The sequence below is a fragment of the Oryctolagus cuniculus genome, chromosome 7, assembly GCF_051225735.1.
Source record: "Oryctolagus cuniculus isolate XC-2025 breed Fujian yellow rabbit chromosome 7, ASM5122573v1, whole genome shotgun sequence".
Lineage (NCBI taxonomy): Eukaryota > Metazoa > Chordata > Mammalia > Lagomorpha > Leporidae > Oryctolagus > Oryctolagus cuniculus.
The window spans coordinates 152,712,745-152,735,413 of record NC_142873.1 but is presented as its reverse complement, the minus strand read 5'-3'; the positions used below and the strand labels follow the sequence as shown (position 1 = coordinate 152,735,413).

Genomic DNA, 22,669 nt, shown 5'->3' with positions numbered 1-22,669 from the left:
CCCCAGACTCCCTGTCCCCAGGCTAAGGCTACTGGCCATTCCGGTCACAGTACAGAACTGCTGCCTTCTAATCCTCCCACCTCCCAGCTCCTGACAGCCTAACGGAGCACCTCCTCCTCACAGCCACCCCCGCGGGGCTCCAGAGGGGGACCAGGTCCCCCTCCCCAGCTCTCCTCTCCCTGTTTTGTGGTCAACTCCTGTACAGCCTCAGGACGCCCATACCTGCTGGAAAAAGTCCTGGGCCGTGGCCTGAAGGGCTAACTGAGAAAAGGGGGTGAGCCCCTGCTGCAGGTGGCCCACAGGTGGGGCAGGGGCTGAGAAACCGTCCACAGCCCCAGGCAGCCCCAGTTTTCCAAGCCTTGGGCCCGGACACCGTATCCGGGCGGGAGGCCGGCCGGGAACGGGACATCATCTCACTGAGAAAGTCACTATCCCTCCCGAAGTGGCCCGAGCCCTCCCCCCCCCCCCGCCGGAGGGGGGTCCCACCCGGAGCCTGCCAGCGCGGCAGACAAGGAACTGCACTGGGGCTGTGTCCCCCGGAGGCCGGAGAGGCCGCGGCCGTCCCAGATGTTGTCACGGGCGCGAGGGACGCTTGGATCCGGCCCATTCATCAAAGGAAGACGCCCGCTTGAAGCCGGGCCCCCTCTTCGGCGGCCCAGCCCCCAGCTCCGCGGGCTGCGCTCGCTCCGTTTGCACGGGCAGTTCGGATTCGCCCCCAAAACGAGGTCGAGCCGGGAATTAGAAGAAAAAAAAAATTCGTTGGCGATTTCTTTTCGTTATTGGTCCTACGCTCCCCTCGGTCCTGGCCCCCTTCCCTCCTCATGAATAAAGAAAAGTCCGAACCTATCAGATCTCGACGGCCGCCGCCTCCTCCTCCTCGGGCTCCGGGGGAGCACTTTTGCACAATTTACCCAGCGCACCACTCGCGCCCCCTCGCTTCTCCTCTTCTCTCCCCCGGCCCCGTCCCTCCCCGTCGCCTGCCCGCAAGCCCCGAGCCCGGAGCAGGCATCTGCCTCCTCCTCCTCCTGCAGTCCTCCCCGGGACCGGGGAGCAGCCCGCGCGCTCCGCCGCAAGAAGGCGCGGGGCCGAGGGAGGGAGCCAGCCGCGGGAGCACAGACACGCCGCCAGCGGCCCGCTCGGCAGCCTCGCGGCTCCGAAACTTTGGCTCGCGGGCCTGAGCCCCGGGGACCCCGCTGCCCCGCGCGCCCCCGAGCCGCTCCGCGGGTCTCGCCGTGCGCGTCGGCGCGCGCAGCTCGCGGCCGAGCGGAGCTGGCGGAGGCGGCCTTGGGGCCCGAGTGCTTGTTTGCGTGAACTTCCTCGTCGCCACCTTCCCTCCCCCCCCCCGCCAGCCTCCGCCCCCGCCTCCCCCCCCCCCAGCTCCTGGACGCGTTCGCCTGCAGCCGGGGGTGGGGGGTGGGGTAGGGAGTGAGTGTGCAGGGGAGGGGGGAGAGGTTAAAAAAAAAGAAGAAGAAGGAGGGAAGAAAGAAAGAGCGCAGCAGGGGTAGAGGGAGCGGACGGGAAGCGAATTTTGCCGACTCCGGACGCGTCCCCGGTGTGCGCAGGAATGGCTGCCCTGCCCGGCGCGGTCCCGAGGATGATGCGGCCGGCTCCGGGGCAGAGCTACCCGCGCACGGGATTTCCCCTGGAAGGTAAGCGCGGCCCGGCCGGCCTCGCCCGCCCGCGCCCGGAGCCCGCAGCCCCCGGGCCCGGGCGAGGAGGCAGTCTCCAGGGGCGGGGGGCGGCGGCGGCAGCCAGAGCCCCCTGCTCTCCCGGGTCCGAGCCGGGCGCGGGACTCGGCAAGTTTCTGGCTCGGCGCTTGTCGGTTTCTGCGTGGGTCTCTCTGCCCCGCGCGCGGCCTCCGCTTCTCAGGGCGGACACCGCTGGCCTTCACCGCCGGCTTGACCTCCTGGGAGCCGCAGGCTCCCGGCCCCGGCCAGGTCCCAGTGCCTGTCCGCGCCTTAGGCGGTGTCAGAGACGTCTCCTCAGGTGGTTTCTCGGCGGGCTCCGGCGCTCACCGGCCACCGGGATGCTCGTCCGAGCCCTTTTATTTCGAAACTCCAGCCCTGTGTGATCCTTGATCTGCCCGCGCTGCCAAGGATCCTCGCTTTTCCGGAGCCGCCCTCAGACGCGCCTGCTTCCCGGCCGAGAAACAAACTAAGATTAAAAAAAAAAAAAAAAAAAGTAACGATTTTTCCACCCCCAAAAACTTTTCTCTCGGATTCTGGAAGCCTCCGGGGAGAAAACCTGGAGACAGCGCGAGGGCACGGCCTTGTGCAAAGCGGGACAAGTGTTGCTTTGTAACGCGCGGTTCCCAAGTAGCCAGCGCCCGCCCAGGCGAGCGCGGTGTGGACCCAGGGCGCCCCGGCCCCCGGCCGGAGACCTGGCGGCGAGCGTGGGCGGAGACCCTGTCCTGTGTTTTGGGGACCGTTTTAAACTCACGGGAGGCCTTCAACCAGTCACCCAGGAGGCGCCCGGCTTCTGGGGGTGCCGGAGCGAAGTGCTCAGACCTAACGCGCAAAGAGTTTTGTTTTTTAATTACTCGCGTGTGTAATTGTCTGAGCCCCTCGTGCTGGCTGCAGGGGAGGGAAGGCTGGGAGGGGGTGGGCGGGCAGGCAGCCCGCCCGCGCTCCGGGGAGGGGGCCCCGCGGGCAGCGAGACGGCACCGGGTCCCCGCGTTAGAACGAGGCGCAGAGGGCGGCTCCGTGATCAAGTGCGCGCGGGCAGCCACGCAGGCGGCGGAGCGCGCAAGCCCGGGGATTTGCCGAGGCTCTCCTGGAGCGAACGCCAGTGAGACAGGCGGCTGAGGACGCGCGGCGGATTAGGACAATATTTGCCCAACATGACGCGGAATACGGAGGAGAGGCGAGCGCCGGGCGCTGGAGAGGCTCTTGAATACAAAGTTTGGCGCTCGAGAGCTCTCCAGCGCTAATGGCATACCCCGCCGCGGAGACCCAGGGACTCGGGCTCGGCGACGCACGATTTCTGATTAAATCCGAGGGTGGCTTCAGATACCTACTTTTACAGAGAGAGGTGGGGGGACCGCGAGAGCGAGGGAGGGGGCGGCCGGCACAGCTCGGCAGCCCGAGCCTCTTCTCGCCTCCTCCCTTCCAATTAACGCTGTCAGCTCCCTGCGCTCGGGCGGCTGTGAAATCGCTCTAATCTTACGGATCTCCGCAGCCGCCGAGTGCCCAAATTGGGGGGATCGAGGCCGGATTAGTGCACCGGGTGCCCCCCAACCTTCCGTGAGGAAATTGTGTAGACTTTGCATTGAGGCTGCCGGGGCGCCGTCTCCTCCCCGCTCGCGCCAGTCCTGGTTCCCAAAGCGCCCCGCGACCCGGGACTCTGACCAGGTCGCCGTGCCAGCCTCTCCGAGCCTGCAAGGGACAGTGGTTTCAGAGACCGAGTCGGGTATTTGATTCAGGAGCTTGCCGAGGGCACAGTGTGTACCCCCAAATTATCCCAAAACGAAATGAGAACTTTGAGAGTGAGTGCAAGCAGAGGGACAGCCAGGTGACCCCAGAGGCAGGGCCAGCAGCCCGGTGCCACCAGCCCCTCGGCGGTGTCTCGGCTGTAAAAGCACCAGGAGCCCGGTAAACGCTAGCTAGTCAGCAGCCAGCGCCTGCTGGGCCCCTGAAGTGGCTGCAGCGAGCCTGGAGCTGACCAGATGGGCCCCATCTCAGGGGTTCTTGGCTGTTCTGAGGGCAGGAACAAGGCAGCCCCACCGCCCGCCCGCGCCGGAGCCCTGTGTGCGGAAAGCCGCCACTCCCAAGGTCTCCATGGCCCCACCAGCCTTGCCGATCTGCTCCCCGGCCTGTCTCTATACACCCCCCCTTCTCAGCGGCATTCCCCAGGTGTGGCCTCATTCCCTGCAGAGTAGCAGGAGGTGGGGGCGCGGCACTGTGACCCCTCTGCCCACATGCGCAGGACCCTCTCGGAGTGGTTTTCTGATCTCTGAGCCACCAAAGCCCCGGGCTGGCCAACCTCTAGGATCGGCTGTTGGCGGTGTGCGGGTTCAGACAGCACTAAAGTCAGGGTGCACGCTCCTCCTCATCCTTACTTACCCCGTGCCTCTCTCTCTGTCTCGCCTCCCTGCCCTTCTGCAGTGTCCACCCCGCTGGGCCAAGGCCGGGTCAATCAGCTCGGTGGGGTCTTCATCAACGGGCGACCCCTGCCTAACCACATCCGCCACAAGATCGTGGAGATGGCCCACCATGGCATCCGGCCCTGTGTCATCTCCCGCCAGCTGCGCGTCTCCCACGGCTGTGTCTCCAAGATCTTGTGCCGCTACCAGGAGACCGGCTCCATCCGGCCGGGGGCCATCGGCGGCAGCAAACCCAGAGTGAGTGTCTCCGCCACAGAGGCTGGCGGCAGATCTCCCCGCGGGGGCCAGGGGGTCCTGGCTGCAGCCCCTCACCCCAGTAGCACCGGGTGTCTCCCTGCTGCCTGCGGGAAGTACTTGGAGAGAGTACTCCTACTTCCGCACGGCCTCCCATCATTTTTCCATTTCTTGAAACCCCCAGAGATAGTATGGGGGGACCTTAAGAGGGTCTTAGTTGGGTTTTACTTTGTTAGCTCTGTCTCCCTGCCCCTGGCTGTCCTCTTGGGAACCAGGAGTTGGCTGCTTGAAAGGATAGAGGCAACCTCAAAACGGGGGGGCGGGAGGGGGGCTATCAAAGCCACCAGCCCGGCCTGGGGCTCCAGGGAGGTTGATACTGAAAGTGTCCCCCTCCCCGCCCCATCTCTCCACTCCCGCTCTCCCGCCTCCACCTCTGAAGCAGGTGGCGACCCCGGATGTGGAGAAAAAGATTGAGGAGTACAAACGGGAAAACCCGGGCATGTTCAGCTGGGAGATCCGGGACCGGCTGCTGAAGGACGGGCACTGCGACCGCAGCACCGTGCCCTCAGGTGAGAAGGCAGCTGAGCCGCGCTGAGCTGAGCTCCGTCCCCTCGGGACTCCCGCGGCGGGAGACGGTGGGAGACCGAGAACTTGGAGGAAACTTAGGGAGGAAGGGAAACAAGAAAGAGTGTCAGAGCAAATCAAAACTGAAAGGAAGATGGGAAGGGGGGAGAAGGAAGAGAAAGAAGCAAAGGGGAGGAGGGGAAGGGAGAGGGGGAGGCTGGCAGGCCGGGGCAGGCGGCAGCAAGTTCACCTAGAGGGTGTGTGACAAGGGAGGACCCTGGGAGCGAGGCGGGTGTGTCCCGGGAGAGGTGGTGTCTGGGGGCTTCTCTGACCACCTCCCTGAGTAGGCATTCCCCTTCTGTTGCCAGCGCCGGCCGCTGGGTCCTGAGTTCGGAGGCGCCAAACCCTCCTGCCTGTGAGAGAGAAAGTGGCCCGAGTGTGTGTGTGTGTGTATGTGTATAAGAGACAGACAGATGTCCTGGTGCGTGCAGGCCCGCCGGGCTGGGACACACACCTGAGTGTGAGTGTGGCAGTGCAGGCTATGAAGGGGCTGGGAGATGGCGGGAGGCACAGACAAGTGAAGGAATGCACCAGGCGGGTGCGCAGGTGTGAGCGCCCAGCTGTGGGGCGGGTGTGCCCGTCCGTGACTGTGCGATGCCCAACTGCCTGGTGGGGGCGGAATGGAAGGGAGCGGAAGGGAGGAGGGGGCTTCCTGACTTTCTCCCAGGGGCCCCCGGTGGTTTGGGCTCCCCGTGCCCCCCAACGACTTATACGCGCTCTTTTGCCTTTGAATTTCTGAGGTTTAGTGAGTTCGATTAGCCGTGTGCTCAGAATCAAGTTCGGGAAGAAAGAGGAGGAAGATGAGGCCGACAAGAAGGAGGAGGACGGTGAGAAGAAGGCTAAACACAGCATCGACGGCATCCTGGGCGACAAAGGTAGGGATGCGGCTCCAGGCCGGCCGCTGCTCCCGCCGCCCCAGCGCACAGGCCGCTGGGTCCCCTCCGTGCACCCCCACCCCAGGCCCTGGTGGGATGGAGAGCCCAGCGCCCGGGGCCTCCTCCTTCTAGGGGGAGCCAGGCTGTGGGAGCGCTGGGGTCACTGTGAGCCGTGCACCTGAACCCCCGCATGCTCCCGAGCGGGATCTGCCCGTGTACCCCGGGTCCTGAGTCCTCTGGGGCTGGCGTTTTGGCTGCTGTTCCGATGTTGATCAATTATTTATAGGAAACTGGTGAGGAGGCGGGGGTGGGGGTGGGGGATGCGGCAGGAGGAGTCGGCCCCGCGGCTCCCTAAATGAATTTGTTAACCAGAGCCGCACACGCTCGCTAAACGGTCCCTGGAAACCCCGCCTGACAGTTGACTGACCGCCCCAATCAATAAAAATTAGCCAGGGCCAGCGCCGGCCGGAGTGGGGGGCTGGGGGTGCTTTCCTCTTTGGCGCGCGTGCTGCCGGGGCAGAGGAGAATTGAGGTCAAGTTCCCAGATGCCAGGGGTCGGAGGACCCCAGGGGGACAGAGATCTGGGTGCCCCACAGCCTTGCCCACCCCGACAGGCAGGCTTGGGTATGCGCCCGGCGCCCTGCGCTTCCTCGTCTGCCTGCTTTGTTTCTGCCCCCGGGGACATTTCAGCAGACAGGGGCTAGCCCTCCTCTCATCCCCTGTCTTTCGCAGCTCTCTTTCAGGCTCCGTTTGTGGGTGCAAAGTAGGGACTTGGGGAGGGGAGAAAGAAACGGGAGACCTGCAGCCACAGAGGCTGCCGGGGAAAGGAGGGTCCCAGAGACCCGGGCTGCGAGGTGGCAGCAGAGAGAATCGGAAAGACAGCCGCCCTGAGAACCTGCCGAGCCCTGGCTCTGGGCAAAGCTGGGGGCGGTCCTGGACCCTGGAAGCTGAGCCGAGCCTGTTGTGTGTGACTGTCTTTCTGGGGTCCCCTCCCGGCACTCCTAGGTGGGGTCTCTCTGAAGTTCTGGTCCCTCCAACCTTGAAGATGAACTTCACGGACAAAGCCTCCGCAGGCCAGGTCGTCGATGGTGTGTGTGTGTGTGCCGGGGGAATTGGGGGCCGCACAGCCCCCAGTGAGCCTGCAGCCGAGAGCTGGGGCAGGGGCGGGCGATTGACATTGAGGGCCCCAGCGGAGCGGCAGCCCCGCTCGGGACAAAAGGGCAGGGGAAGAAAGGGAGGGAGCTGTGCCTGGCACCCCGCTGTGCGGGGCCTGCCGAGGGGCCTGGGATCTGTGGGAGGAGGCAGCGCTGCACTACCAAGTAGCTCCCGGCCCAGGCCAGTCAGCCCAAGGCGCCGAGACCCCCGCGGGGGGACCCAGTCCTTATTCCAGTTCCCACTGGACAGGGCTACAGGGACTTGGTGTGGGCAGGTCGGTACCTAGAACTTGAGCGGCTTTTCCCAAACACTGCATGCCCGCGGGACACCTCTGCTGAGCGACCCCAGCAAAGCAGAAAGGGGCTCGGTTTGATTTTGGAGAGATTTGATTTGGAGAGATTTTGGGTGCGAAGAAATACAAATAGGGCTACTTCCGGGGATGGAAGGGAAGGAGGTCACCTGCGCCCCCCCTGGGGGGGATTCCTTTGACTCTAGGGGGCTTGGGGGGCTTCCAGAAGGGGCCTGCGGGTGCTTCCAAGACCACCAGCTCGGAAGCGACTTCGCTGGATGGAGGCTTTCTCTGCAGCAGAACCAGGAAGCTGCAAGTCTGCGAGGGTGGAAAGAGGAGCCCTGAGGCTCGAGGTGGGGGAAGACTGAGCTTACGGGTGCCGGGACCACAGAGGGTCTGCAGGAAGGCCTGGTGTCCAAACACACCCCACAGGTTTTGAGTGACAGCAGGCGCGTGGGTCCCTGCGACTGTGTGCCAGATGCCGTGGCATCTCTCGGTGTGATCGCCCCCCTTGGGTCTTTGGGTCAGGATGCCCTGGGCTGTGTGTCCATGCGGGGGTGAGGGGTGGGGTGGGAAGGGGCTGCTTCTGCAGGAGGGTGCTGCGTGGTGGCGGAGAGTGAGCGTGGACCGCGCGGTGCTGGGGATGCCAGGGCTGTCTGTCCATCTGCGGACAGTCTGTTTCGGCCCCTGTGTTGTGTGCCTGGGCGGTTGGCAGGCTCCTCCCCTCTGGCCCTGGACCCAGACAGGACCTCAGTGACTGAGTTAGAAGGTGAAGACACCTCTCAGCCTCCGGCCGCGCCGTCCGGGTCGGGAGGGGCAGAGATGCGCAGTGGGCAGAGCAGGGGGAAAGGTGCACACCGGAAACTTTGTTTTGGCTTCTTGCTCTTGACAAATGCTTTCTCCGGGGGCTGCCCCTCTCGTGGCGGGGAGCCGCCAAAGAAGGGGTTTAAGAGCTCTCCTCTTTAAGCGCTAAAGAGAGATCCCTCCCTGAGTCCGTTTTTTTCCTATCGTCCGCTTGGCATTTAATAATGTTAAGACTTATTAGAGCTGGTAATGAAAACTGGGACTGCTGAATAGGAAACTGTGTTGGAGAGGGGTGTAATAGCTTCCAGGCATGGTAAGAAACTATTTATCCCCAATCAGTCCTCACTCTCAGAGTTGGAAGCACAAACGTTAAGTTGAAGGGTTTTAAAGCAGATTAAATTGAGCTTTTATTTCTGTGCACTTTCATCTCTGTACAGCTCACTCCTGCTCCCCTTGGGCAGAGATATTCATGAGGCTGTGCGTATTTTTTTTTTTTTTTTTGCTCTTATCCTTGTTAAGACTGAGTTATTAGGATTGTTGGTGGTGAGTCCCCCAGACCGCTGCCGACAGGGGCTCTGGCCAGGCTCTGGTCACCTGCAGAGGGAAGTGGACAGTTCTCTGTCCCCAACCCCACAGCCTCCCCTCCTTACCCCTCTCTCCAAGGACCAGGGCCCACCCCCAACCCCTGCTGGGCCCCAGGGAGCCAACAGGGGAAGGATTTGAGGGGAGGGAAAGGCAAAGATGTTCCCAGAATCTGAGCCCAGAGAGATCCTCGTGGGGAATTGGCTAGGGGCTTGCAAAGGGTCAAATCGCTTCTCTCCTAGGAGCCAAGGAGTGAATGTGGAAGAAGTGAGAGGTAGGATAAACAACAATAGCAACACTAACAAGCAGTAGGAACTGGGGCTCTCGCGGGCCACAGACTCACAAGACACAAGCTGAAGCCCAAACTGGCGAGATCAGACGCGGCCCCAGTGGGGCGATTAAATATGGGGAGAGGTTGCACAGCAGCAGCAGATGGAGGAGGAGGAAGGCGGTGGAGGGTGCCGGAGCCCAGTGGGAGAATTTGCCGCTTCCCAAGCTCCCGCCTGGGGAGGGGCCGGCAAGTGAGGCAGATTTATTTTTCTTCCCCTTCTCCATTTATTTTTACAGTAGCTGACTTACAGGTGTGGCGGGGGCACTGCCCGGGGGAGGGTGGGAGAGGAGGGGAGACCCGAGGTGTGGGTTTTAGACACTTGTAAAAGGAGGTGGGAAACAATTTAATTTGGCAGCCCCGATAGCTGCTAATGCGGTTTTCGGTCGTTTGCTACACTGGAGGAGGCTGGTTTGATTGTGTGTACAAGGACCTGCCAAATTTAATTAGGCTCCGGGGGAGCGGATGAAGAGGAGGAGGGGGCACGGCTCCGCTCAGCCCACACCGCCTTTCGGTTCTGTTTCCTCCGCCCAGCTTCACACCTGGAAGGGAAGAGGTTTCTGGGCTTAGGTGAGGAGGGGAGGGGCGGGGGCGCGGGGGCGCGGGGCGCGGGAGGTGCCGGAGCCGGTCGGTGTGTCCAGAAACAATCTGCGTTGATTTAAACCAACAAGTTCGCGCCTCTGTAAATGTGTGTTTAGAGAAAGGTAATTGACACTCCACCAAATCAAAGGATTACCCGGGGTTGGCAATCTAATCAAACAGAGCCCAGGCGGGATTTGAGGCTGTTCAGAGTGGGATCAGCTTCGCATAATGGGGGCTCCGAGGAAGATGGGGGGGGGGTGTCGGGCAAGTCCTCCGCTGCAGGCAGCGCTCGGCGGTGGATCTCGAGTGAGACCCGAGGGGCCGAGCGCGGGGGATGGGGCGAGCGGAGAGGGGGTGTGGAGCCAGGGCGCGCGCCCCCCTCCACCTTTCTCCCACCCACCCCGCCCCCCTCCATCGCAGCGGGGCGAGGGGCGGAGGGAGCCGGGGCTGACGAGCAGCGACAATGGGGAGATAAGTCGCACAAAGCGCGGCGGCGCGCGCGCTCGCGGCCCCGGAACCCGCGGTAAACAAAGTCGGCAAAGTGTTTGCCAGATAAACTCGCGCCTAAATCAAGTGTGACGGGCCGGGAGAGAAGAGACAGAAGGAGATAAGGTTGGAGGGGGGATGAACGAGCGTAATCTAATAGAAGACATTTAGAAAACAAACTTTAAACAAGGGCGAACAGGCGAGCCCAGGGTAATTATCCGCCCCAGAGCGCGGGGGAAGCCGGCGGAGGGCTGGGAGGGGTGCGGGGACTGGGAGCCGCCGAGGAGCTGCGTGTAGGCGGTGGGGTGCCTTTGCGGCTCCACGGGGAACCAGGACCGGGGGCCCCGGGCGGTGTGGGGGGGGGCGCGGCGAGAGGGGCCTGGCTCGGCTAAGGAGGATGCGGCGCACGCAGCCCGCGTCCCCCCCTGTGCGCGCTGTCCCGCCTAAGCCGCGCGGGGCCCCCGCCGCGAGGGCGCGCGGATGCTGTGTGCTCCGCCGGGCACGCACGGCCGCACACCGCCTGTTTGCAGCCGTTTGTACCTAAAAGACGCGTGTGCACGGCGCGGCGGTTAAAGGCATTAGATATTTACCAGTTTGAAATAAGCCTGGCTAAGAAGCAGAGGGAAGAGGGAGACACTGCAAAGGCGAGGCCGGGGGAAGACTTCAAACGAATTCATCATCAGGAATGGCAGAGGGGAGATTTTACCAGGCAGTATTGGGAAGTTATTTAGATATTAATAACACATTTTCCTGAGGCGCGCCGCCGCAGCCATCTGCGCCGCTCTGCGAGCTATTTGGCTGGGTAGAATCTGGGCGTCTCAAATGTTGGGGCGAGATAACGCAATCAGGCTCACCCTGGTCCTAGGACTGCGTGGCAGCGCTAAACCCGGATTAACCTCCCCCCACCCCCGTCGCCCCCTCCCCTTTCACAGCTTTCCAAATTTTCAGTGGAATTTACATGGGAGGATTTGATAGCATATATAACAGCAGCCTTAAGCGGTAAGGTGATTATTGGGCTCGTTCTCTCTCTCTCTTTAAAGAATGCTTTTCTGAAAATGATAGTTGTCACACACTACACGATACGTAAAGAATATTCTATAAAGCATACATATATTATATGTGTGTATGTATGTGTGTGTGTGTGTATATATATGTATATACACAGAGAGAGAGAGGGAGAGAGAGAGGGGGGACTAGGTCTTTGGAGTCTCCAGGACCCACACCCGGTTCTCCAGAGCGAAGTTGATGGGCGTCCTTGTGTGGTGCAGGGTGGATAAGGGCACGAAGCAGTAAGCATGGAAGGTACAAGGGCCTGGCTCTGGCCATGGAGTCTGCAGCCAAGCAGAGCCCACTGAGAAGGGACCGTGTCCGGTGCAGAGAGGGGTTCCTGCACAGAGGGGACCGGCCAGGAGCTCTGGGGCCTTGAAGACCAAGCCTTGGTGGTGGTGGGGGGTGTGGCGGGGATCGCTCTTCTCCCCCTGCTCGCGACTAGAGGGGTGGCCGGGAAACTCAGTTGAGGAAGGGGGTGAGGGGCTCCGGGAAGACTGGGAGGCCCCCCTCAGTTTTCGCTGCCCCGGCCTTCCCTCTTGTCCTCCTCCCCCCAACTCTTGACTGAAAGAGGAAAAGGTGGAAATGGGGTCAGTGCTTTCTGACCTGCTCCGGAGGGATTGGCCCCGTCTGGGGTCGGGCAGGGGGAGGGAGGAGAACTCGGCGGCCCAAATCGAATCAAGGCAGAACGGTGACCTAAGGGGGAAGCTGCGCCGTTAGTAGAGGGAACTCGCCAAAACTTCAAACAAAGTGGGGTAGGGGGAGCGCGCGCGGGGGCGGGGGGACTGCTAGCATGCCCCGGGGAGGGGCTCCGAGGAGGAAGAGATGGGGTCGAGGGCAAAGGGGAGGTGGGGGCCAAAGGAAGGGGTGTGGGGAAAGGGATGCGCCAGGGGTCGCCGGCGACGCAACCGCAGCCTCTGGGGGGTACAGGGAGGAAGGGCGTCCGTCGGGCGCGCGCTGTGGGCTGGCGGGGCGGGGTGGGGTGTGTGCTCCCCAAGTGCAGCTCCGAAGAGGCCTCAAGGGCGGTCCAGGAGGCCTGGGGCGCGCGAGTCTGGGCCTCCCGCCCGGCAGCCTCGCCGAGTGCGGGCGGATGGCGAGGGGCCGCGGGACTCCGCAAGTGACTGCGGGTGAATGGCCCGGCTTCCCCGAGTCCTCGGGTCAGCTCCTGGGCCTTTCGGTATCGTGGTCGCCGGGGCCCTGGAGGTGCGCTGGGCCCGAACCCGGGGTGGGAAGGGGGCGACGTGGCAAGAGGGCGGCGACGATGGAGAGCCGCAGAGCTGGGGTGAGAGCTCAGCGGAGAGCGCGCGGGGAAATTCAGCGCGCGCGAGCGGAACCCGCGTGGCGAGCCGAGGACGCCGAGCGGCGCGCAGGGGCCCGGGGAGGCGCTCAGCAGCAGGAAGAAAGACAAAGAGACGCAGAGGCCCCGAGAGGCCGGCCCCGGGACCGGCAGGGCGGCGGCGGCGGCGGGACCTGGAGCAGAGCCCGCGGGAGAGCGCCAGCGCGCAGAGCCGGGCGGCGGCGGGGGAAGGCGGGAGGCGGGCGAGCCGCGGCCGCCCTTTTGATCCTCGGCGGCTTCCCCTTATCAGGAGCGCTTTCGGTGACACAGGCACAAAGGCAGTTCATCATATTACAGCGCGGCCCGGCGGCTCGCTGCCATCCCGCCGCTTAATTAGAGGCGAGCGAGCGGGGCCGGCGGGGCGGGAGGGAGGCCGGCCCGAGGCGGGGGCCCGGGCTCCGCGCTCCGATCCGGGGCGCCGCCGGGAAGGCCCAGCCCGCGCGCCCGGCGGGGTCCGGACGCGGGGTGAGGGGGCAGGGACCCCGTGTTCAGAGCGTCCCTAAACAGCAGGCCGGGCATCGCTGGGGCAGCAGCCGCTCCCGCTAAATTCTTGGCTTTGGAAAGGGGTCGGGTGGGCCACTCTCCCCCCTCCGCTCGCTCGGGGCGCTGCGCACAGGAGGAGGGCGAGAAAGGCCGAGGCTGCAGCCCAGCGAGCTGAAGGCCTGGTGCCGGTGGCTGAGTGCTCCACGGCTTCCTGATCCCCAGAACTCAGGTGTAGCAGCCTGGGCAAATCCCGGAGGAGCAGGGTCCCTTGTGGGAAGCCGTCTAGTGTCCTCCCTGCCCCAGCTCACTAGCAGTGTAGACTTGGGCCACTCTCAGCCTCTCTGGGCCTCAGTGTCCTCTCATGGGGAAAAAGAAAAACAGACAAAGGTTCTTATCTTTGTGGGGAATCCCAGACCCCTTTGGGAACCGGAGTAAAGACCCAAACAACTGGCCATACACTCGTGTCCACCAGGTAGAATTTTGCAAACCATATTAAGGGGTCCCTGTGCTCTGTCCTGCTTGCTGTCTGTAGGGAGTGGCTGGTTCCGGGAGCAGGGTCCGCTGAGAGCCTGCGCCCCTCTGGCCCTTCCCATCCCCAAATAGAGAAGTGCCCCTCCCCCACGTGGTCCTTTCTGCAGCTTGTGTCTGTGTGCAGAAATCGGCCAGCACACAAGCTGTGTTCCCTTTACGTCTGTACCAGCGTAAGAATGGAATCTCCCTCTGGGGCTGAACACGAGTTTCTTCGTGTTATCATTTGTTGAACACCTACTATGTGTTAAAGACCAGGCCCTTGTCCTCGTGAAGTGGGGAGCAAATGAACCAAGGCCGGGGTGCGTGTGCTGGGTTCACCTGGCCTCTCTGCTAGGCTGCCCCATGGGGGTGTTTGCGCAGGTCCATGCCGGTGATTGGGGTTGGGGCTGACTTTGGCAGGCGGTGGCCCCCAACCTGACCTCTGGACTGGCAGACAAGGACCGCTGGGGCCTTGCTGAGCCGAGCCCCGGGTAGCAGGGAGAGGCCTCCAATAGGCGGGAGATCAAAGGGGTCCCTGGATGGGACAGAAAAAGGGGCTGGGTGAAGTCGCTTAGAAAACACCCTGTTTTTCTGGGGTCCTTGTTGTGAAACCCACCTGAGGGGCAGCCTTCGTTCTGCGGGTGACAGGTGGAGGGGGCAGCTTGCTGGCACCGTCTTTAGGTCACTGGGGAGGGGCCGCAGCTGGGAGGCGTTCCGTGAGGTGTCTCTTGTGTAGGCAAACTTTGCGGTAGAATTTGTGGGTCTGGGCTGAAGGTTTTTGGGTCCCTGGAAACTCCAAACGCACAGTGGATTGATCTGGGTTGCAGACCCAAAATTCAGATACAAGCTCAAGTTCGCCTCCAAGGTGATCCTTTTGGGGGGGGAGTCCCCTGGAAGTGCCTGAACCCTCTGGCTACCAGCAGAAGCAGAAGTGCCCTCCCTGCTGACCCCACCCGCTCCAGCCAGGACCCCCACCTGCTCCTGCACCCCACATCCTTGTTGTCTTCCTCCTCCTCCTCCTCCTTGCTCTTCTTGGGCTAAGATTACACTTCCGAGGGTCCACAAACCTGGTAGAAGAAATTCCAGTGGGGGGGGGGGCAGGGAAGGGGTGCAGCTGGGAGAAACTTTCCTGCCACTCGAGTCCCTTCTGCTCCTGCTGGCCAGCACCCCCCACCCCGTCCTCTGTCCCCCAGCCCCGGTCCCCTGTCCCCCAGCCCCGCTGCTGCCTGCCAGTGCCAGCACTCGGGATGAGACTGCATTGTTGCAGATTCCTGCAGTTCTGTTTATTTGTTTCCTTGGAGGTGCTCAGAGAGTGAACCCTCCATAAAAAGGCTCGGGAACTTTCTCTAATAAATGGGACCAAACTTCCCTCTCTCCCTTCGGGGTTAGGGGACTGCCATGGGGCCGCTGGCTCAGAGCTTCTCAAAGTGGCCCTTTAAGTCGCCACCCCCACTCCCGCCCCAGAAGACCCCTCTTTCCCCTCGGGGCTGGGTCCTGGGTTTGAATCCCCCCGGCGCGGGTCGCTCACGGCTCCTGAGCCCGTTTCCATCTCTGATGAGCGGGGCCGGAGCCCCGCGCGGCCTGGGAAGCTCCCAGGAATCTGGGCCGCGGACCCCGGGCGCCCGAGGGCGGGGAGGCTCGGCGCTTGGCCGCCGCCCCCTGCCCGCCTCCCCCTCGGCGAAGCCCGACTCGCGCCTCAATGGCCACTTTAGAAATACAAACAACTTTAGAAATAAAGTAACCAAACCCGCGAAAGGCGCTTTGAAGGGGCGAATGCCTGGTGGCGCTTTACTGTGGTGTGGCCGAGGCCCCGGCCTAATCCGGCTTTCATTTCCACCGACGGCCGCGGGGGAAGCGCTGCCGGCCCCGCGGCCCCTCAGGAGGCTGATTAGGCCACAAAGAGCCCCCATTATCACGAGAAGAAAACCGGGGGGCGGGGGGCGGCCGCCCGCGCCCGGCTATTGACTTAGCGGATGAAGTCAAGAGCGGGCGCGCCGGGGCGGCGGGGCCGGGGGCGGGGCCGCGGCCCCTCGGGGCGCGCAGAACCCGCTGCAGCCCCCAGCTCAGCCCTGGCTGCCGCTGCGGGGGCGGGGGCGCGGAGGTGCGACCGGGCCGGGAGTCGGGGGCGGGTGGGCCGCGCAGCTCTGCCTCCCCGGTCTGACCCTCACGACCTGGGTTCTGGGGTCTCCGAAAGCCACCCCGACTTTGGCCCCTGAGGGTCTGTGATGGGCTTCCGACTCCTCTTGGGTGTTGTGGAGTCTGTGTCCGATGGCGGGGGGGGGGGGTGCGGAAAAAGGGAGAAAGAAAAAGGGGCACCCTGGACCCAGAACCTTGGGATCCCCTGAGAACCTCCATGGCGCAAGTGAAGGGTTCCGTTATTTAAAGCATTGGCCGGCTGTGCTGCTAGATAAATATTACCCCAACCACCCCCTGCCTCTTCTCTTCCCCTAACCCACAGGCTGCTCCCTTGGCACTGGGGACCTTGGAAGATAGAGGGCTGTAAGTCCCCAAGTGGTCCCTAGGGTGGGAGCAGAGACCCAACCCTTACAGGCGAGGGGTCTCCGGGGACGCTGGGAGATGGCGTGGACTCTCCTCCCCCTGGTCGTTTCTGTCCCCTCCCAGGTAGATGCTGGGCAGCTCTGGGGACAGTGGGGGCGGCACTAGCTGGTGATTGAGTCTCCGGCTATAAAGGAGGCAGGTAGGAGCCTGTGACACAGACCCCAGGGTGAGCTGAGCAGGTCCCTGTGGCACTCGCTCCCTCCCTAGCCACCCCTTAGGAATGACCCGGAAGTGCTAGGAAGCCCCCTCACCTCTTTACCCCTCCTCTGATGAGAGGTCACTCCCTGCTTGGAAGACTCAGGAGGGAAGTGAGGACCCGTTTCGTGGGCAGAGGGGTGCTTGGAGGGTGTCCATAGCGGAGTGAGGGACTGAGCAGAGAATGTGATGAAGGGGTAAGGGGCGGGGGTGTTAATGCTGTGGCCTAGGAGCAGAGGGGGCAGGAGAGGGCTGCCCCAGGAGTGCTGAGCCCTTGACTGGCTCTCAAGCCTTTTCCTGGCTGAAATCCCAAAGAACAGAGTCAGAGGCCAATAGGCCTTTGCGTCATCTGGCCATTTCACAGATGGAAAAACCGAGGGCTGGAGCCCCAGAGGAGAGACCGCTCGCTCCACCTGGGCGCTGGCAGAAGTCTGGCTTCTAGGAAGCTGGACAGCCCTGGGCAATAAGGTCCTTTTGCATCCTTGCAGTCTCCATCACCCGCTGTGTAATGCCGTCCATTTCACTGGGGAAACACAGGCGCAAGGAAGTGGTGGGGGGCTGTCCCCTAGCAGGCCTGCAGGACCCTGAGAGATTGCTCCAAAGAGGCCAGGAGGGCCCCAGTGCAGCCCCTCTTCTTGACCCATCTGGACAGTTGGCACCCTCCCTGGTTCTTTGGGCCCAGGAGAGACTGGGGGTCTCAAGCCAGTCCTGCCTCCTGTCACTCATCCCCACTTCCGGCACCTGTGAGCGCCTGCTGGGGTCTGGAGACTTGGTCACTGCCACAGTTTAGCACTGAAGGATCTGTTCATCCTGGGAAAAGTTCTTTGAGCTACGAGGCAGAGTGATCTGGCTTGGACTGGCGTTCACATCTGCCTGCAGACGCCCCGTGCAGAGACCCTGGCCTTGCCCCGGCCGCCATGCAGTTCCGGCTGAGACGCTTGGTCTCTCCAGCCCTGGGTCCCTTGGTCTGAACCGTGGAAAGCCAGGGTCAGCCTGGTGGTTTTCCAGCTGTGTTCCCTGGAGACGCGGGGTTCCCCGAGGGAGCCCTGCTGCTCGGAGCAGGTGCCCGTGGGAGGAGATGTGCGGGGGGGCCTTGCTGCCCAGTGCTAGAGGCTGCTTGCTGGGTGAGACAGGGCTGTCTTCTGTCCCCGGCTACTTGGCGGGGCGGAGGGGGCGGAAGCTCTGTGTCGCCTGGAATTGGAGCCTGGGGCTCTGGTTATTGGTCTTTAGAGATAAGGTGATAGTGCTTATCTGGTGACAAATGATTTCCCTCCACTTCAGTTCCCCGGAGTAGCCAACTTTCTCTCCTGGCTGGAGAGTCCACACCCACCTCTGCCTCATCAGTCCCCCGCCCAGCCTGTGTGCCAGCAGGGGAGGCAAGGACCTGCTCTGGGCTGCCCTGGAGGCCTTGTGGTCCTGCTGGGCTTGGACACCAAGCCGCAGCCGCTGGGATGGGGCTGGAAGGAGGAGTCCGGGCAGACGGTGGGTGATGGAAAGAGAGGTGAGCAGCGGAGTTGCCAGGGTGGTTTTGCAAAAAAAAAAAAAAAAGGGGGGGGGTATCTGGCCCCTCCCGGAGCACCGGCTTTTGAGTGGTCCTCCTGGGTCATTTCGACGGCCACCCCAGTGGAGAGGCGCAGGTCTAGTGCAGTACCCAGTTTGCAGGTGGAGAGACTGAGGTCCAGAGAGAGGAAAGGACTTGTTCCTTGTTGCACAGCAAATCGAGAGCAGAATCAGAGCAGGCATGCGGTCTCCAGGCTGGAGAGCCCGCATCCTGACTGGGGCACGTATCCCACAGTGGCTGGGTCCCTCTCCTTTTGTCACTGTCAGGGTCCAGTCTGCCCAGGCACCAGGCTGGGAACAGTGAGGCCAATAGAGCCAGCTCTCTGCCCGGTCCCCTGTTCCCAATCCCCTTCTTGTGCCGCGGGCACCCACTTTTACCCAGATTCGTAAAAGTAGCTAAAGCGCCATGAAAGGCGCCCTGGGGGCAGGTGTTTGGCCTCACCACGGAGGTCCTGGCGGGGATGCCCTCACCTGGTATCAGAGTGCCCGGGTGCCAGTCCTGGCTCCACTGCCAAGTCCAGCTTCCTGCCAATGAGCGCTGGGAGGCAGCAGCGATGACTCAAGTACGTGGGTCCCTGCCGCCCACATGGGGGACTGGACTGAGTTCCCAACTCCCAGCTTCAGCCTGGCTCAGCCTTGGCTGTCGCGGGCATTTGGGGAGTGAACCAGCAGATGAGAGAGATCTTTGTCTCTGTCTCTCAAAGAAAAATAAATTAATTGAAAAAGACACCCCAGCAGGCTCCACACTGAGCAGGTCCCTTAGGTCTGCCTCAGTTAGCTCACGCAGCCCATAAAGGGGCAAATGAGTTTCTGTGCAGAAGGGGTCCCTGGCACACAGGAAGTGGGTGATGCGAGACCGGAAGTACTTTGAGTGGGATTGATGACCTCCAGGGTTGTGAGATGCGGATTCCCCGCATCTGGTGCCTGGTGTTTCTTGAGGGGCTCTAACACGTATGTATGTTGTTGCTGCGTTTTAAAAAGACTCGCTGCAGGGTTACGTGATCCTGCAACATTTCGGATCATAAAAAGCATAGGAAATAAAAGTAGGGCTTCCCCAGCACAGCTACGGTCTTGTTGAGCTTGGGGGCATAGCTCTCTGCATCTGTCCACCAGCTAGGGGGGCTGCACAAAGTTTATGGAAAAAATGGAATAAAAAGATGTTTATTTTAGTGCAAAATATTTTGAAATCTGACTTTTTTATAATACACATTTTCACAGGTCTTGTACGTTACCCTCGTATCTGTCTACTTTTTTAAAAAAAGATTTATTTATTTGAAAAGCAGGAGGAGTAAGTGTGGCGGGAGAGAGAGAGAACAAGCTTCCACCCGCTGGTTCATGTCCCAAATGCCCGAGACAGCCAGGGCTGGGCAGCGCCAGAGCCAGGAGCCGGGAGCTCCACATGGGTGGCAGGGACCCCATCCTTGTGCCGTCACCTGCTGCTGGCCAGGATGCACACGGGCGGGAAGTGGGGCGGGAAGGAGAGTGCTGGCCTGGAGTTGAATTGGACACTGTGATGTGGGATGCGGGTGCCCAAGTGGTGGCTTAACTCATGGTGCCACAACACTGGTGCCTCTGTGGATTTAAAGGAAAGTGGCACCATATTAGCTTGGCATGGGGACTTTAGAGGCTTCAGGGGTGACTGTGAGCCCCCAGAATCAGCTCTCAGTCATGGGTATGTGTGCGTGTGATAGCCCTGGAGAGGCGTCCTTCGCTTTGACTGAGTCCCCCCCACCACCGCCTCGAGCTCAAGGTCCCCCAAAGGTTAAGCATCCTGAGTTAGAAAACTTGCAGGTGTTTGCTGTGTCAGAGCCCCTTCCTCCCGGAGCCTCCCTCCCAGCCCTGTGCACCTGCTCCGGCTTCCGGCCTCCTGTGCTTCAAAGCATCGGGCCAAGCTCTACCTGCCTGCCTCGGAGAACAGCGCCGGGGCTTGAAAGGGGAAGTGGCATTTCAGGCACTTAATTAGACCCAGGACAAGAAAGGAGGCTGCCTCTTGGGTCAGGCCAGGGGAGGGGGATTGTTGGGGGATTAACACTCAGGTAAAGCCATCCAGGCTCACAGCCCCCTGGCAGGAGGCGGCTGGGGGGCAGCGGAAAGGCTGGGCCACTGCACAGGAGCCGCAGGCAGGCGGGGAGTGGGGGGGGGGGAGGGTGTAGGGGGCTTCGCATTCCGGAGGGAGGTAGGGGTGTGTGCAGAGAAGGTGGAAGGAGACGCTCCCCCTATCCTGTAACATGGACTTCCCTCCCTCCCCTCCCCCGCCGCAGTTGTCGGGAGGCTGGAGCTGGAGCTGTGATGTTTATTCCCATAGCGACGACGACGTGTACTTTTTGTCTTGTGTGCCCGGCACAGTTCTAGGAGCTGTGAGTGGTGCAGAGACCTGGCTGCACCGGGGCTTCTGTGCTGGGGGAGGAGAGGCAGTGAACAGGTCTGCTTCCAGAGGCGGATAAGGGTTTGAAGAATATACAGACGGTGCCAGGAGGTGACTGGTGGTGCAAGTGTGCTGCTGGGGAGGCCTGCCTGGAGGAGGTGGTGTTCGAGCTGTGCCCTGGCAGGAAGGAGGCCGTCGTGGATTGGAAATGTCCTCTACTTGGTCCAGTAGCCAGAGCTGACCGCGTCCCAAGCACTGGGCTAAGCTCTGCAAGTTGAAATCATCAGATCTCGCCAAGGACACCTTGAAGGGGGCATGATTCAGAAGCCCATTTTCAGATACGGAAACGGAGGCCTAGAGAGACGCCTTGGCCCTTTGAACCCACGACGGGCAAGGACATCTCAGTGGAAGGAAGGCTGCATTCTTAGCCGGCCCAGGTGCACTGTGGACCTCATCCCGCTTAACCATCCCCGCCTTGCCGGGCGGGTACCCATCACGCCGACTTTGTAGATGAAGGCAGAGCTCAAAGAGGTTCACTCAGTTGCCTGGAGTCACACAGCTGGCGGGCGGCAAAGCAGGTGCACCAGCTCTCTCTCCTGGGACACCGGCCAGCGTCTGACCTTGGACGCTGCTCTGCTAGTTCACAGGGCCCGGTGTCCCTGCGCGCTGGCCTTCCCCAGGGAAAGGGTTCGTCCCTCGGACACCCATCCTGGGGGTTGGCTGATGCATTTTCTCTGCCGGGGGCCCGGCTCACAGTTTGGACCTTTAGTTGCGGGTGAAGGAGTCCCAGTGGGCCCTGGGCATGTGTTGGAAGACAGTTGCTGGGGCCCCGCTGGAGGGAGGGTGGTCTCTCATAGCCGAGGCTGTGGTGGCTGTTGGTGCGCCTGTCCTGGGTGCCCATGTAACAGATGGGCCACATCTGGGGAGTCCACATGGGGGTGGGGCTGCTTCCTGCTGCTCTTTGGCGTGCGTGCAGGTACATTCTTGGGCGGTATGCGGCCGAGTGAGAACTGTTCAGGGCCGTGTGGTGGGGTGCAGCTGTTGGTGATGTGGGGGTGGGGCGGAAGCTGGGGTACACCCACGCAGGCGGCCTTGTCCATCCTTCAATGTCTGGTGGCAGGTCCGTGGCTTTGGCCGTGGCTCTGAATTTACCTGGTCCGTGGGTTTGTCCGTGGCTCCGCATTTGCCTGCCCCCATTCTGCAGATAGGAAACTGAGGCCTGGAGAGGCTGAGCTGTTGGCCCACAGCCGTCCAGCCGGTCCGTGGCTGAGTCTGGACGGAAAACCAGGGGCGCCTTCCGAGTCCAGCCTTTTTCCCCTGCTCCCCAGGACGGCTTTAAGTCACAACAAAAGGTTTAAATGCCAGCGCGCGGCGCCGCCACGGCGGTCACGGGACCTGGCGGACGTGTGTGCAGTCACATGCAGGTCCCCCTCCTCGCTCTGGTGTCTTAGCCCCTGCCCGTTCCCTGGGCCCCCAGCCCAGCCCCGTCACACGAGGGCCTTTCTTTCTCGGGATTGCAAATACGCCAAAGATTAACGCCCGCAGCTGGCTGCAGCCCCGAACAATGGCGAGACCTAGGAGGAGAAAGAAATCAGCAGAGGCGCACAGCAGCCCTGTGCAGAGAGGCGTTCACAGCCAGCCCCCTCAACTTGAAGTGACCCCCCCCGGCCCCGCCCCCGCCCGCCAGCTCCATGCTCCCGGCTGGAGGCGTAAACAGAGTCCAAAAATTCTCACTCTGCACAAGTCTGCAGCCTGAGACCAGAGAGGATGGGGAACGTTACACAGAAGGAGGGACCCCCCCCCTCCGAGGGAAATATTCCGTAAAGAATCCCATGGGGGGGTGGGGGAGTGCTGGAGCGGGGTGGCCACACTGCCCGCTGGGTGCTGTGACCCCGCCTGAGATCTGGCCAGGCCAGCTCTGTCTGTAGCGGCCGGCAGCACAGGACGTGCAGACACGCTGCTTCTCCTTCCTGCTCGCCCACTTCCTTCTGTGACGGCAGGAGTGGCAGGTGCCACCTGAGAACTTCACGGAGAGCTTCCTGGGAGGCGGGGAGTCCGTGGGGTGGCCGAGGGCGGCTGGCCCTCATTTCAGCTGTGATAATTAGGGAGGAACTGACTGTGCTCTGGAAGACAGATCGGGAACTGGGGAGGATTTAGCATACTTCCGGTCCAGCCCCTTCCGTCCTCAGAACGCTGTGAATGAATGGCGTAGGCTTCAGCGATCCCATTCTACAGATGAGGAGACGGAGGCTCGGGGAGGTCAAGTCACCTGCCCCAGGTCACAGGTTCAGGGAAGGAGGTGGAAGGGGTGTTTGGTGGGTGCAGGAGTTGGGTCACCCCCGGGGTAGCTCAGGGGTACCTGATCAAAGGGAGAACGGACGTGACTTGGCAGTGCCTACAGTGCCACGAGGCACAGCCGATACCTGCGTAGGTGTATATTCCTACTTAGTTCTGCTGAATCTGAACTCTGCCCCTTTGTCTGAGCTCATGGAGTTTGTGCAGACTCCTTCTCCCTTCATCTGATCACTGCAAAAAAAATTTTTTAAAATAATA

The 22,669-nt window shown here is 62.1% G+C and overlaps 1 protein-coding gene across 4 annotated transcripts in view; it reads left to right on the top strand.

Moving 5' to 3' along the window:
• Positions 1 to 1,428: 1,428 nt before the first annotated feature.
• PAX7 (paired box 7) overlaps positions 1,429 to 22,669 on the top strand; it is a 92,766-nt gene continuing 71,525 nt past the window's right edge. The window contains exons 1-4 of one of the 4 annotated variants that reach the window (XM_089299240.1): positions 1,429 to 1,649; positions 4,104 to 4,339; positions 4,779 to 4,905; positions 5,701 to 5,835. In XM_089299240.1, coding sequence (XP_089155366.1) covers positions 1,565 to 1,649; positions 4,104 to 4,339; positions 4,779 to 4,905; positions 5,701 to 5,835 — 583 coding nt within the window. In that variant the 5' untranslated portion in view covers positions 1,429 to 1,564. Of the gene's footprint in view, positions 1,650 to 4,103; positions 4,340 to 4,775; positions 4,906 to 5,700; positions 5,836 to 22,669 lie in introns of all 4 variants that reach the window. The other 3 variants (XM_089299241.1, XM_051858050.3, XM_051858048.3) reach the window with 3 other exon arrangements.